Raw genomic sequence first — 16,295 nt, forward strand, 5'->3', positions numbered from 1 at the left:
GGGCACAGATCGTTCCCATCCCATCTTAGATCATTTCAGTGGAAATAGCTAAAACTGGGATTTAGTCACACAGCACGTGGTTTTCTCCAATGGATTTTCATAATTAGGGGAGCATAGTCTGCAGATTTATTTTAATATGATTTGATATGTAGTTTGTTCAGTGGAGAGAACGTAAGTTGCTTCCAACCTATCCAAGGTTAACTTTTTCTCCCTGTTCATTCTATTTCTTTGTCTGTCTCTAAAGTTTGATTTAAAGCCAATGTTTCCTATATTATGTAGGAGTATAGGCCTCTACTTGTGGATTCTTAGCTCCCAGTGTTGGGGTGTTGATCTTGCTTGCATATATCTTTCGTGTTTTTAGCCAAGCAGAGTTGTAGGCTTCCTACTAGGTCTTGGCATTAATACCACACCAGATTAGTTTGTAAAACTGAGCAGCTGTAAATTCATGACTTCAATAAATGAGATGTTCCGGACACAGTGCAAATATAATCAATGTATAGCTAGCTGTTTACATCTAATAAAATCGTGACCCTTCTCCTTCAGAAGAAAAATAATACAAAGTGTACAGGGACTTGAGTGATAGTGAAATTGTTTATTTTAGGTGGCCATGTGACTCTTGTGAAAGCACTCTGCTATCTTCCTGTCTACCAATAAAACCAGGGTTTATTGTCATAAAACACATTTTATATACTCCATGACCTTCAAAGAATTATAGATTCAGAATACTTACATTTGGTCCTCCATTTAGAGAACATGTGGTTTCCACTACCATGCTTTGTATGTTTACATTCAGAACATCCTTGGTGCTTTGCCAACTGTATTACTGCATTTGGAGTTGACAATTGTATAGAAATACTGAAATTACGCTTTTAGGGGTAGATCAGAAGCAGGCAATTTTTTGAGTCTCATTTGAAATTTACACAGTGGCTAATATGGAAGACTGCTTGTTCTCAAAACAGCTGATGTGATGAAAATGGCAAGTCACAAATCACCCCTTTATTATAAGATGAACTAGTGCCTAAGCACACTCTCATCCCAGTATACAACCGTCATGAAACTCAAGGGTATTCCTGTAAATAAATAAATAGATTTATCCTTTTTATTGCTAACTTTCAATTTTTCCTTGACTTCCAATGATAGTGAGGAGTATAAAAATTACATAAACCATCATTCCTGACTTGTTTTGATAATTACCTTCTTGTCCACTGTCTAACCTGATATTTTAGGTAGTTTCCCTAAGGTCTTCCATCTTGTTATGTTTCAAGATGAAGGATGAAGGGAAAATAGAACATAACCTATTTTTGGATTGATCTGAATTTGGCAGCAACTAAAAACGCTTCCCTGAACTCAATTAGTAGCTGATTCCCTTCGTTTACTGGGATGAACAAAGGATGAGAAAAACTACTATAATGATTTTGGTGTTTTAAAGGGAAGCTGTGATTTTGAAGATTTAGATGTCGGGATCAACATTTATTGACCTTGAAAAAATTAAAGCATCCTAGAGTATCTTGCGAGCAATGGTTACTAGTTTTTTTTTTTTAAAAAAAAATCCAAGTATTTGATGGATGCATATTTTTAGCAAGTGACCAAAAGTTAGTTAGCTTAGCATAGTGTTTCTCAACCTTGACAATTTTAAGGCATATGGACTTCAACTCCCAGAATTCCGCAGCCAGCATTGCTGGCTGCGGAATTCTGGGAGTTGAAGTCCACATACCTTAAAATTGTGAAGGTTGAGAAACACTGGCTTAGCAGAATCTCTTGCACTTTTCTCACTCTCTAACTAGCAATTAAATATGTGAAAGGGAAATTCGTGAAGATTGGTCCCTTGAACAATGCTGTGATGTACGGAATAACAGTGAATGCTAAGACTGCTTCAGAATTAAAAGTGAAATTGGAGCTAAAAAAATCATTTCAGTGTATTTCAGGGCCTAATTAGACACTTGAATGGAGCACATTTTGCTTAATGGCTTTCAGACAGAAATAGGTTACATGAAGTTCATCATCTTCTCTCCATATAAACTTTAAGCATTGAACCGGAATGGGTGGGTAGAAATGCTGAATATTATATAAAGAAACATGTTTTTCTAATCCTAAATCCTATTGGAATAGATTAATGGCTGAGCCATCTTTAGGCCCTTAATGTACACAGTCTCTGTTCAGCATAATTGTTGACAGTTGAACAATATCTCCACCTATTGGATATTGAAGAAAATATCCAGTACTTTTCAGTTTTCAATAGTTCAGTGCATTTTGGATGAAAGTGTCAGACACTTATAATGATGGATGGTGCCATATACACTCTTCTCACAAGGCCAGACCATAAACATTTAGTGGGTCATGTTTACTTGAGTCTCAACATGAGGAAAAATGTGCCTGACAACCAAGGTGTGTTCATTATTTCCAAAACTTGATGACTAGAGAGCAACAGTTAAAATAGAAAAGGGGTGACTAAATGGTTCAAAATAGGGAAAGGAGTGCATTGTATTAAATAAATAATGTGACAGTGAACATCTAATTTATATGCAGCCGAACATGTTATGAAAAATGCAGGGGTAGAAGGAAATAAAATCAAAATTGCTGGGAGAAGCAATAACAGATTTCGGTATGCTGATGATACCAGATTGCTCAGTGGAAACCTTAACAATGGATCTAAAGCTGAAATATTATCTAATTAAAAAGCAAGAATCACTGGAGAAGACTCTTAAACTCGGATAGAGGTTGACAGAAGATAGGGTGGCTAGATGATAACATAAGCATGTGCTTAGAGGAACTCAGTTATTGGGTAACATGTCACAAAACAGCAGAAGCAAATGAATGATTACACAGCAACCACTAAAGGCCACATGGCAGGAATCTGTGGCATAGCATTCAGTTTGGCTTGCATACCTCTGTTGTGAAATCATTTAGTTGAGATGGACAGCCATACAAATTGAATAAATAATACAGTAACTACCTGAACTGTGGAAAACATACCCATTTCTCTTGGGCATCTTAGGAGAAATTTGGCAAGATTTCCTACATTTTTGGCGGAAAACCTTTTTTCCTTTTGTAGCATCTCCTGTTTCACCAACTTCCCAATTTTCCGGTTCCATTAATTTCCATTCTAGCCGCTCTGCAATTTTACTTTGATATTTTCTCAACTCTGTGAGTTGAGTTTGGAGTTATTTGTGACTCCTGCTTTTCAGATGTGTTTTTAAGTTCTTGCTATTCTATTTTGATACTGCATTTATTTATCTGACTTCTGAAATGAAGTGGTAACAATAGCATAATTGTATATATAGACATTGTACATCCGTTTAATAGCAAATATAGTACAAAAATTTGTACTGACTTATATTATGAGTTGGACTAAAAAGAAGAGAACTTTACATTGTGAAACTTTGCTCCCAGTTACAGGTTTGGATAATATTGAGACAAAATTGGTTAATTCAATGTTCTTTAATAACCATTACCAATGGAAGAATAAGCTATTAACTTAAGTTCAGATATTTATTTATTTATTTATGAGACTTATATACCGCTTTAAGTGCAAGCACTCCCTAAGCGGTGTACACCAGTAAGCAATGTATATATATATTTACATTGCCCCCAACAATCTGGGTCCTCATTTTATCTACCTCGGAAGGATGGAAGGCTGAGTCAACCTTGAGCCGGTGAGATTTGAACCGCTGACCTGCTGAACACAGTCAGCTAAAGTGGCCTGCAGTACTGCACTCTAACTGCTGCGCCACCTCGGCTCTGTATATAAATTGGTTGGAAGCAAATGTATTACAACTTACAGATATGAAAACTAAGGAAGATCTATTTAGATAAATTGGATTAGATTATTTTAAAATCCCATCTTTATTATTATTATAAATAACTCAAGGTGACAAACATACCTAATATTCTTTCCTTTTCTTATTTTTATCATAACAATAATCCTGTAAGGTGAATTGGGCTAAGAGAGGCTGACTGGCCCAAAGTCACCAAGCTTTCTTTCATGCCTAAGGAAGGACTAGAATTCATGGTGTTAGCCTGGTGCCTTAACCCGCAGCTAGCTAACTAGACAGAAGCTTTAAAGTGAAATATCACTCCATCTCTGAAATCTGTAGTGTTATACTTATTTAGTACCTCTGTCTAACTATCTATGATTTCTCTCTCCCATAGATGATTTTTTAATGCTTAGTCTTGTGAAACTTACTGTGCTGTAAAATGTGGTAAGCCATTTCTGAACTCTTCCCATGCTGCAATAATAAACGTTGCAGCATCTCTTTTGGATGTAGTGTTTCTATGAGCAGAACTATCAGGGGAGATAGTTCTGCTGGAGGAAAAAAAAAAAAGCAAGTTGAGTTTTATTGATGCCATACTTTTTTTTGTGGTGTCGCAACTTCCTAAAAAAAATTGTATGGGGGAATTGGAAATGTTACCAGAATATTATGAAGTAGTATGAGGATAGTAGTATACACAGCATTTTTCTATTCTCCTACCCTCTACAGCCCTATAAGGCAGGTTAGGTTGATAGTGAGTGACTGATCCAAATTCATCTAGTGAAATTCGAATGCTGAGTCTATACTGGGATCTGAATCTCCCCAATGCCAGTCCAGCATCTTCACCACTAAATTACAGGTACAGTACTCTTTGACTTACCACCACAACTGAGCCAAAAATTTAAATTGCTAATTGTGACAGTTGTTATGAGAGTTTTGCCCCATGTTATGGTCTTTCTTGCCACAGCTGTTAAGTGAATCACTGCAGTTGTTAAGTTGGTAGCACAATTGTAAAGTGATTCTGGCTTCCCCATTGACCTTGCTTATCAGAAGTTCACAAAAGTTGATCAAATGATCCCGGAACACAACCATCATAAATATGAATCCATTTCTATATATCTGAATTTTGATCACATTACCAGGAAGCAGCTGCAATGGGCGTAAGTGTGAAAAATGGTTATAAGTCATTTTTTTCCCATGCCATTGTAACTTTCAACAGTCATTAAATAAACTGTTGTAAGTCGAGGACTACCTGTACACTATCTCTATGATCTTAGAAGAGGTGTTTTAGTACATATGGGACCATGAATGTAGTACCTGTTCATGACTTATTAAAGCAGCTGTATTTTAGGAAATGTTTCTTTTTCTTTTTTAATGTAACTTTTATTAAGAATTTTAAATACAACAATAAAAATTAATGTAAATAAAACTTAGACAAGATAACATGGAAATAATAAAACATGCAGTAATGCAAGGAAATGACTTCCAAACTTCATTACAAGTATAAACAAATTTAATAACTTTTCAGCTCCTGTAACCTCCTCATCCTTTATGTCATCCCTCATCTATAAATAAATCCATAAAACATCAACCCTTCAGTCCTGTTTCAGTAAAAAGTCCATAAATGGTTTGCCAGAACATTGCAAACCAACAGAAAAAAAATCTTATTTTAACTTTGATCAAATAAGCCAACTTTATATTTCTTTCTTTTATTCCTAATAGTCTTAATCTTTAATTCAATCAAATATTGTTTTAGGATTTAATTTCTCTTCAATTCTTCTTTATCCTATTATACAAATGTATTCAAAGCTAAAATTTACAAAATCTTCTTCTCTCCTCTTCTCTCTTTCATCAAATTTCACCAAATCAAATCTCATCAAATGAGCCAAGGTGGCGCAGCAGTTAGAGTGCAGTACTGCAGGCCACTTTAGCCGACTGTGTTCAGCAGGTCAGCGGTTCAAATCTCACTGGCTCAAGGTTGATTCAGCCTTCCATCCTTCCGGGGTAGGTAAAATGAGGACCCAGATTATTGGGGGCAATGTAAATAAATATATATATATATATATATATATATATATATATATATATATATATATATACACACACACACACATTGCTTACTGGTGTACACCGCTTAGAGAGTGCGAGCACTTAAAGTGGTATATAAGTCTCATAAATAAATAAATAAATAAAAGCAACTCTGGGCAGCACCCAAAAATCAAGGATTTTTTTATATCAGTAAAGTATTCTTTTCAAAATCATTCTGTTGGTCTGTTATTTGTAGTTCCATTTTCAGTATCTTCTCTGTCTTGTCAGATAAAATTTGTTCCATATCTGTCATGGCTTCATTAATATCTTTTGGGCATAGTCTGTCCATAGAAGAAGACATCATTGCCAACAGATATTGATACTTTAATTACTAATTTCTGGCTCCATTTTTCAAATAACTCATTTAATATTTATAATGTTATAACATTTGATCGGTTTGGAAGTCCCAGTATTTATTGACATCAAGAACAAACTTGTATTTTTTTTCTTCTGCTTAGAACAGGGGTGTCAAACTGCCAGCCCGCGGGCCGGACGCATCATCCGGAAGCCGCACCCACCCCATTGCCGGCAATGGCAAAACTGTCCCAATATGTCTCGTGATGTCGCGTGACGTTGTAGGTTTGACATGTCTGGCTTAGAATATTTCGTTCCCTCCAGTTTCTAAAATCATCACTTATCCTTATCCTGATTTGCAATAACCACGATAGCCAAAATGAGAAACTGTTTCTTTTTCAAAAAAATAAATTCAAAATCTTATAGTGAAAATCAATATTCACCTGGATTTTTGATCCATTGATAACTTTCTTAGGTCAAAATTTTATTTAGCATTTTGCTATTTGTTTCAGGTTATTTTAAGTTCTTAAGCTCATGATTAATTTTTCTTTTGTTCTGAACTGAAGATAAATTCACCTGGCAAAATTATTTAAAACTTGTCTTGAGGGTCTCTAATGGTTTACGATGGTTTGGCAATTTCCAAAAATGATTAGAAAGTGGGGTTTGCAAACTTAAGTGTCCTTTAAAGGGCTTCACTTGTGAGCAAGATAGACAATCTCTTTGTCTCCCAGCACTCAATCCTGCAGAAAACTGCTTGTTTTTGCAGAAATTATCGGCTCCACTTTGCAGAACTGTCTTCAGCTTGCCATACCTTTCCCAGAAGCAGAAAGGTTCCTGTTTCTAATGCAGCATACAGTTTGATGTAAGGAAGTGGATGAAAAAGGAAGTGGTACAGTTTTGTTCAGGAGTAGATAGAAACTAGAGAAGGAACTATCAGCAGATTTCTGAATGATACACAAGGATTTTCAGTTCCCAACAGTAACAATAGTAACTATAAAATGACTCCTTGTTTAAAAGCATAACTTACTATAAATGCAAAAAGCCTGAGGTGAGCAGACATAGAAAAAAAAATGCACGTTTAGGGTCTCAAAACAAATTCCTGAGTTCATAATTCTTTAAGCGTTTGGAATGTGCATGTTTTTCCTTGGGGCACTTAGGATTTGACAGCTCCTCCCACTAAGTAAAACTTGAGTTTGCCTGTGCTTGCACTGTAAGTTTAAAATATGTGATCTGTAATTCCATCCCTGTCATATCAAATTGAAAAATAATCGGGTTTATAGTAGAGGTAGGCAAAATTACTGTTTGGAGAAAATGTATGTGCCCAGGGTTTTAAGAATAAAAATTTCAAATGTTCTGTCATAGAATAAAAACCTTAAAACAGATTGTTCTTGTCTCAAAACGATCCATTCTAGATGTTAGGAACTTGAAAATGAAGATCTGTATTTTCTAACACTTTTACTTTGTTTTAACAAAACACGCTTTATTGTTTTAATAAAATGTTTCAAGTGGAGTTACTTTGTTAGGTCTGCATGCAGAATAGGCAGTAAATTTCCCACAGATAAGTTTGTTTTTCTTTGTCACCAATGGTTATGTTCAGATAATACTATTAACTTTGCCCATAAAACAGTCACTCTGAACTGTATATGGTGAAAAGTTAAATCAGGGAATAAAAGATACTTCTATGTCAGATTCTGGGCAATATCCAGAAAAATAGTCAGTCACACACAATGCATGTACAGCATAGGTTATAAGCTCATACGGTATTTATTACTCTAAATGCAGTGGACTTAGGGGTTTAGTTTACTACTATACATTTACCATTTTAAGTGTAGGACAACTTGAAAAGAAAGATTATATTACAATAATGTCAAAGTTCTCCAATATCATAAGTTCCTCTCTGTCATAACATGGACTTCTAACAGGATCATACTGGTGCAGGAGATTAAGTATAATCAATTGTATAACTTGTATTTTATTTATTCCCAAATATCCTTATCATCCATATGTGGAACTTATTGGCAAAACTGAAGATGAAGAAATATTTAATGTGCCTTTCACAGAAACACAATCTGGGGAAACCAATTCTTGCAGTGGCAAACAGTTAACAAAATGTCTCTTTCCCCTTATTTTCCAGAGAGACGGTATTACAGATCTCGTTACAAACCCAATGGGCTAAGCATCTCTTCTCACACAGTGGCAACCCGGCAGGTCAGTGAGACCGCCTTGACACCCCTGACTGAACAGGAAGGTGAGGCTTACCTTGAGAAGTGTGGGAGCATCCGTCGGCATACAGTCGCCAATGCTCATTCTGATATCCAGCTGTTGGCCATGGCTTCCATTATGCACTCAGGCATGCTAGCAGAAGAACCAGACAATGGCGACCAGTGTCTCCTTTTGCAGCCCAGTTTGAACCACAGACAGTTTTCTAGTGAGCCCAGCATAGCAGACGGACCAGAAGAACTGGCCACCCCAGACATGGAGGAACCCACAGAACTGAACTGCACATCTGTCTGTTGAAACAGAGGAAAAGAACACTCCTGCACAGCAAAGCAAGCTGATGTTACTTTTCATGCTGCTTAGATCAAGAACTAGATCCACAGGGCACATCCTGAAGCTGATTGTGTTCTTAGGGCTCTAATATTATGAGGGTCCTTTCTGTGGACTACAAAGGTACAAAGTTGTTTCAACTGAAACTTTCCAGTGTTGTCTCAGAGCAATGGTTTCTCAGAGTTTGCTTTTCCAGCTAGGTTTTCATACTCTCAGTTGCATTCACTTTTTGTCCCATCCAGAGGGTGAATACTGTAATGCCAGTTTTATTTTGCCTTGCAGATTAGGGAGATGAACTCTATGTATTAGGGACAGGCAGTTATTTCTTCTCTCCTGCAATGTCTTGTGATAAACACAAGTTATAAAATCTTCAAGGTTGTTGCAGTGGTGCATTCCTTTGTAGGACATTCTCATTATCTGGTGTAGATTTAAATTATAAAAATAGGAACAGTAAAACTTCTTCCACTCTCTAGCATTAGAGCTGCTCAGAGTAACACATTCTAATCTGGGTGAATGAAATAAAATGAAAACAGTAGCCTAAAACAAAACTACTGTGGCTAGCATATTGTTTTGATGTTTTGAATGCAGTACATCTCAGGGATTATTCAAATTATTTTCAGAAAACTATTAAAAGCATTTTTAGGGAAGGCAACTTACTGCTTGCCAAAAACACCACCAGTGCTGAACTGGTCAGCAAGCAATAATGAATTTGAGCTACTGGAGAGATTACCTTCTATAAATTAGGGGTTGCTGGGTTTAAGACTGAAATACCTTTTATTAATAACAACAATGAAATAAATGTTGCTTTTGCATTAGTGCGGTGATAGCAGACAGAACCCCTTTGGCTGGTGGGAATAGCCTTTATTGTAGGAAACCCTTCAAAACCCTGCAAAAATTCTATACAGAACAGGGAATATTCACGACTGCCTTAATGATTGACTACTGCAAATATCAGGATCAAGTTAAATGAATTTTTTGGAACTGGTATAGTGATGCTGCCTTCAGACTGTTAGCTTCCATTTCTGGAAATATTTCCATACACCTTTGGAATCCAACCCATTATTTAATAAACAGGATAGAGAGAGAATATTTTAAGTTTTGTGGCTAGTTGTCTTCTTCCTGCAGGTCTCTTGATATTGATGGGGTAAGGGCCTTTAGTATCTAGAATTGATAGGGTTGGTTTTTTTAAAATCCAGTTTCCTAATATAATTTTCATATAGATAATGCTTCTTTGGCAGTGTTTCCCTTTTGATGGAAGTCATTAATAATCCAAGAAGAAGGCAAATTTCTACATATAGCTGCAGATAAAGGAGTGCTATTGGTGTCTTGGCATAATGCTACTGTAGCTTATTTAGATCTTCGAACGGTAAAAATAATTGCATTATGCAAAAATAAACAAACAAAAACAAACAGAATAAAATCTGTGTGGAGAATGTAGGATGTATGCTTTTCCTGCCAGCTCTAAGACTCCAAAATAAACATTTAACAAATGCTGCCCAGGTTCTATTGTGTTTGCAACTTTCTTCTCACAAAAAGTACAGTTAATTAGAAAAACAAAACACTTTTCTATGTATGCTGACCTGGAGCTCAACGTGTTTGGAAGATACAATGTTAGGAAAAACTCTTCTGCTTGAAAACAATAATTAGTTATTCCCAAAATCTGGTAGAAGTAGATATAAACCAAGCATCACACTATTTTTTGGTACAATAGAAAATAACCTGAATTTTGAGAAGGTGTCACAGTCAAGCTCACAACAAGGCTGCCATAAGGAGTATGGTCTATCAAAAATCACTCATTTTTAAGAAAATAAAACACCAGGAAGGAACTTCCAACAATTGCCAATTCGATTCAGAGCTTCGATCCAAGTTCAAAAACACCTTTCAGCTCATTGTTCTGATTCAACATCCAAATTATAGGTAGTTTGGCTGAAAAACTGAATGTAAGAGAGATGCATGGGCAGAGCCTTAATGTGAAATCATTTATTTATTTAACAGATGATCAAAAAATACAGACACCATGGCAAAGTATTCTCTTTCATGAAATAAATCACAGATAGGGCATACATATATAAAATCATAAAAACATAAACATTAAATTAAATTAAATTTAAAAAAAAAGCAAGCAAAAGAGATACAGGAAGTCCTTTCAGATATATTGGCTGTTAAGAAACAAAGCTGTGTTATCTTTATTTGATGTTTTCACATGAAACAGCTTTGAGGTGTTTTCATATATTTTCTCTTGTTTGCATATAGCCAAGATGGTAATGTAACCCTGCCTAACAAGTAGCTTCTCACTTTGTCAACCTTTCTTATTGCCTTAATTCTGTGTGCTAATGACCTTGGCTCCTTTCTCGGAAATTGTGATACAAAGAAGAAAAAAAAAGGCTGGGCAGGTAAGTCAGCAAGGGAGCAGGGTCCACCAGTAAAATAGCCATTTTAGCATGCATTATGTTCCCCATTGGAACCATCCCTGGTTAAAAATTTAGTAGTGAAATTAATCTCTATGAAAGACTCTAAAATAGAGGTAGGTGAATTGAGATCTGACTGGGAATTGCAGTATGGCATTTTTTTCACGACAGCAAGTTTCCCATCTGATTACAGATAAGTGCTGCCTGGCAAAATTTGGCAATACCAGGCCACATGGCCAAACATGACACTACCTTATACCAGATACCCAGAAAGACTGATAGATTTGCATTAGTATGCAACACGACTTTTACCTTTACCAAAAGTAGAAGACCTGGAATATGGAAATAAATAGTTGTATCTGAAGACATAACTTTGGGGTAAGTATAGCATTCAGCATTCAGAAAGGTTGAGATCACTTTCCCCTTTTCCAGAGTCTTCTGAAAGTCTACTGATCCTTGCCATTTATGATGTAGCCTGATCCCCAGTTAAGATTGTTTTAATAATATAATTTTATTAAACTTTATAAAATACCAAAGAAAATAAAAATTTTGGGGAAAGGGGAAAAGGGAGAGAAGTGTAGGATAAAGAAAAAAGAAAAATAAATACAATTCTTCAGCGCCCTAGAATGAACATGTTAGTCTGAACTATTTATTTTGTATACTGTTTATACTAACATTTTTATAGCAAAAAAACCAAAACCCAGTAAATTCCAAAGTCAAAGTTTCATTTTTTTTCTGTCTCATGCACAAAATCCAGAAGTAGCTTCCAGAATCAAAGTTAGATATATTTTCCCCTTTGATTAAAGCAGTTTTTTTTTTTTTAAAAAAAAGCAGTTAATTTGGCCATCTCCACTAGTTCCATCAGCTTCTCCAACCATTCTTCCATTGTGGGAATTAATATAGCTTACCATTTTTGTGCACAACAAAATCTCCTGCTGCCGATATCATAAAGTTCCATTTTTTAAAAAAAGTCCTTTGTACATTAAACAGTTAAGAATTAAGTTCAACTCCTAGAACCTAAAAGCATGACATATAATGCAGAAGCTTTGCCTGCTTTCAGTGAAACTGCCGTGGCTTTTTAAAATGCAGTCATTTTCTAAAAAGAAGCTCATTGCTCTATTAATTTTTAATATAGGTGGGGGGTTTCTTGTGTGTGTGTGTGTGTGTTTCAGTCAGTCTTGACTCCTGGCAACTACATGAACAAATCTCTGCCATTTTCATGGCAAGATTTTAGAGGTGGTTTTTCTTTGTGTTCTTCCTAGAGCTGAGAAAGAATGACTAGCCCAAGGTCACCCACTTGTTTCAAGGATTAGAACTCAGCCTTCAACCAAAAGAGCCAGGGTCTCCTGCTTTTTAGTCTGGTGCCTTAAGCACTACACCAGATTAGCTCTTAATGGTCGTTAATCAACTGCTACATAAAAATCTCTTGTTCTTACAAATAGCAGTAGAGACTATTCAGAGAAAAATAGCATGTAATCTTGTTTATTGCTGATTCAACTTATTGAAATAAGTTGAGGAGCCTGCATTGGCAGAAGAGTCCCACTGCAGACATTTGCTTTCTAAAGGGGCAGAATGACTATTGGTGAGGAAGATGTTTATTCTCAGCTAGGAAACATAGCTGGAATGCTAATAGAAACAGGTCAATTTACATGTAGTAAAACTTATCAGGCTATCTATATATGCAACTTTAGTAAATTCTTGGGTTTACTTATGCCATTTTTCAGCCACGTCACAGAGAATTCACAGCTTTTCTGGACATTTAATGGACATATTTGGAGATTTTTCTTAAAAAAAAAATATATTGGGCACATTCATCAAATTATTGTGCCAGTGAAAGCGCCTATCCATTGATCAAAGTGGCTGTTGCACCTGCTCTCAACTTCTTAATTTTTCATGTGACAAATAGGTAAGAAAAATAGGTTCCCCAAAAGCATTAGTCAGAGATGGTGTTCAAGTTCAAAAGTAGCAAGAATTCACAATTTTCTTACTCTATTTCACAGAAGGCAATATGTGTTAAGAAAAAAGTAATTTGACTAAGAAATAAATTGAGATCGGTCACTAAGGCACAACACAAGTCTCCATAAAGACAGGCTAACAATGCTCAGCATATAAATGCAAACCAAATACTTGAATAATACTATTTAGCACTTAGAAAGACAAAACACATTTCTTAGTCTTCCAAATTTTTACCCGTTATCATTAACTCTTTCTACATTCTATATCTGAGAATGCTTCACACAAAAATACAGGGCTGTGTAATAACATAACTCTTGGAATCTATATTCTTGAAAATGAAATTGTACTGTAAAGAAATCATTAAGGTATGGGATCTATTTAGTATCAAAGGAAGTATCTATAAACACATTGCTATTCATGGGAACTCCAACATGTACCATTAGGATATCATTTTATGCATGTAATATATATCCCTAAATAAACCAACTTAATAATAATAAAGTTGGAAGAGACCTTGGAGGTCATCTAGTCCAACCTTCTGCTCAGGCAGGAAACCCTATCCGTTTCAAACAAATGGCTGTCCAGTCTCTTCTTAAAAACTTCCAGTGTTGGAGCATTCACAGCTTCTGGAGGCAGGTTGTTCCACTGATTAATTGTTCTGTCAGAAAATTTCTCCTTAGTTCTAGGTTGCTTCTTTCTTTGGTTAGTTTCCATCTGTTGTTTCTTGTCCTGCCTTCAGGTGCTTTGGAGAATAGCTTGACTCCCTCTTCTTATCAATTTTAAAGTTTTTATTTGTGGACCAAAGCAAACTATTTAGGGAGGATCCCTTTCATATGCTAATAACCTTACAGATTCTGGATTTCCAAAACTATCCCTCACCAACCAGCTTGTTGTGGAAAGCTGACTAGCATAATGCCCAGACGGGAGAGCCTAGCAGTTCCTTTTGCAAATCTTTTCAGTTGTTGTTCCTCCTAATCTAGAGAAGCTGATGTTTTTGCTAGATAAAATGATAGCCTATACCAAGGCTTTTCAACCAGTAGTATCGGTACCACCTATGGTACATTGGCACTTGGCAGGTGGTACGCGACCATCCTAGAAAAGTAGCGGGGGAGGGGAATGAGCTGAACCGGTGGCAGCACCACACAAGCCTGAGCGAGATGGCTGGAGCTGCAGGGCTGTCAAGGCTCAGTGGAAGCGCCAGGAACAGTGCCGCTTTCCAGCTGATCAGCGTTTCTTCGGGGCTGTCAGGGCTGAGTGGAAGCGCCAGGTTCAGTGCCAAGTTCCAGCTGGAGCTCCTGGCGCTTCTGCTGAGCCCAGAAGAAGCGCTGATCAGCTGGAATGTTGCAGCATCTCCAAGGTCTTGTGATTTACATTCGGATGCTTGGCAACTGATTCATATTTATGATGGTCACAGTGTCCTAGGATCATGTGAAGTGACCAAAACCTGCTGCAACCACCCAGCAGACAGGGGGAATAAAAACCAAATACCTCCCCACCCCACCCCTGCTGCCAATCCTCAACAGAAATGCTCACAACAATGAAAACCTCGGACAGGAGGAAGAGTGCGGTCGGGTGGGCAGGCAGGTGTCTTCCTTAGCTGTGGCTTGGGGGGCACTTTTTCAGTGCCATTGTAACTTCGAACAGTCACTAAGCGAACTGTTGTAAGTCGAGGACTACCTGTACTTTATCACCTTTTCCCTTTTTTTGGGTCATCAAGTTTTTGACACCTTGCTAGGCGACTGGTGGTACTTGGATTTTGCCATATCCTAAAAGTGGTACAATGGGTGAAAAGGTTTTTTGAAAAGCCCTGGCCTATACTCCAGCTAAATCTAGAACCCATTTTGTATTTTTTAAAAAAGTGGCAGTACCTTGGTGATTTTGGTCAATCTCAGCAAGCTAAGCAGGATCAGACATGATTACTACTTGAATGGGAGTTTGCCAGAAAACCACAGAGCTGCGGGCTACCTTAGGAAGTTGGAAAATCCCTTCGGAATAAATATTTTTCAAACCATTCTAATTGAGGTAACTGAAATGTTCATGGGCTTGCTCAGACTTGGAATAGAAGCAGGTGAGATGGGTTTGGGAATCAGAGGAAGATGCTTCTTCCAAGGGTTTGGCTGAAAGGCATTAGAAATGGAATCTAACTTGGCAACAGCTGCATTCTTTATTCTGTTGAATATATTTTTAGTGACTTTCACTTTTTCTTTAAAACACAATTTGCGCTAGATTTAAGTTTCTATTAAAAAGGTGATGAGGAGTTGCTATTGACAGTTCCCGTAAACACTCACAATTTATTTAAGAGATTGTTTCTTTGTGGCTGTGATGCTTACTTATAGACTCAGTAGCTGATTTTCCATTTAGTATTTATCATTCGTTTAGATTGTGCAATCTCAACATAAAAAGAAAGCACTAAAATCTAACTACTTGGCAAGTGCTGCAAGGGAAAATTTCATGGTTTAGAGTGTGTGTTTAGTTAAACAGGTCTGCAATTGGGCCAGTGAGCAGAATTTTAAAATCTTCGTCTTACCAATGACTAAAAGCACCTTCCAAAGCTCTTGAAAGCCCTTATTTTGAAACAGCAGTGTTGAACTTAATGCAGTAGAGTAATGCTGCCCCTTGGTGGCCACTTTAATCAAAGACATGCTCGTGAAAAAAAGTTGGCTCAAGCTCTTTTAGTATTTAGAACACTCATTTAATATATATTCAGAAGCATAAGTTAAATGGGGCACTAGTAATAACTTACTAACTATATGAAGCCAACCTTGATAGGTCTTCAAGAGCTTGAGACAAAGTCAAGACTGGATCTCCTAGCAAGAGGGGGCGTGTCAAGTTTGGCTACTTGGTCTCAAGAGCAGGCAGACAGTGAAAACCCATTGGTGGATTCTCCATCTCCTGTACTGGAGAAGCCCTTATTTTGAAACAGCAGTGTTGAATTTAATGTAGTAGAGTAATGCTGCCCCTTGATGGCCACTTTAATCAAAGACATGCTCATGAAAAAAAGTTGGCTCAAGCTCTTTTAGTATTTAGAACACTCATTTAATATATATTCAGAAGCATAAGTTAAATGGGGCACTAGTAATAACTTACTAACTATATGAAATTAGTTAATTATACTTAAGCACATGAACAAAGCCAGTGTGCAACATGCACATAGGAGAAATATCTGGAATGTATGGCATTAATGTGCTACACTTAACACAGGCATACGTAAGACAGGAAGCCATGCTCAGATTTGTTGAATGCTACCTTATTT

The 16,295-nt window shown here is 36.7% G+C and overlaps 1 protein-coding gene across 14 annotated transcripts in view; it reads left to right on the forward strand.

The window, feature by feature from the left end:
* Window positions 1-10,173, forward strand: part of PRR5L (proline rich 5 like) — a 73,369-nt gene extending 63,196 nt beyond the window's left edge. For 10 of the 14 annotated variants that reach the window (XM_039329722.1, XM_039329721.1, XM_039329713.1 and 7 more), the window contains one exon: window positions 8,266-10,173. In XM_039329722.1, coding sequence (XP_039185656.1) covers window positions 8,266-8,648 — 383 coding nt within the window. In that variant the 3' untranslated portion in view covers window positions 8,649-10,173. The remainder of the gene's footprint in view (window positions 1-8,265) is intronic. The other 4 variants (XM_039329714.1, XM_039329719.1, XM_039329720.1 and 1 more) reach the window with 1 other exon arrangement.
* The last annotated feature ends 6,122 nt before the right edge of the window (window positions 10,174-16,295 follow it).

The sequence above is a fragment of the Crotalus tigris genome, unplaced genomic scaffold, assembly GCF_016545835.1.
Source record: "Crotalus tigris isolate CLP2741 ecotype Arizona unplaced genomic scaffold, ASM1654583v1 scf7180000024409.848292, whole genome shotgun sequence".
NCBI classification, from domain to species: Eukaryota; Metazoa; Chordata; class Lepidosauria; order Squamata; family Viperidae; genus Crotalus; species Crotalus tigris.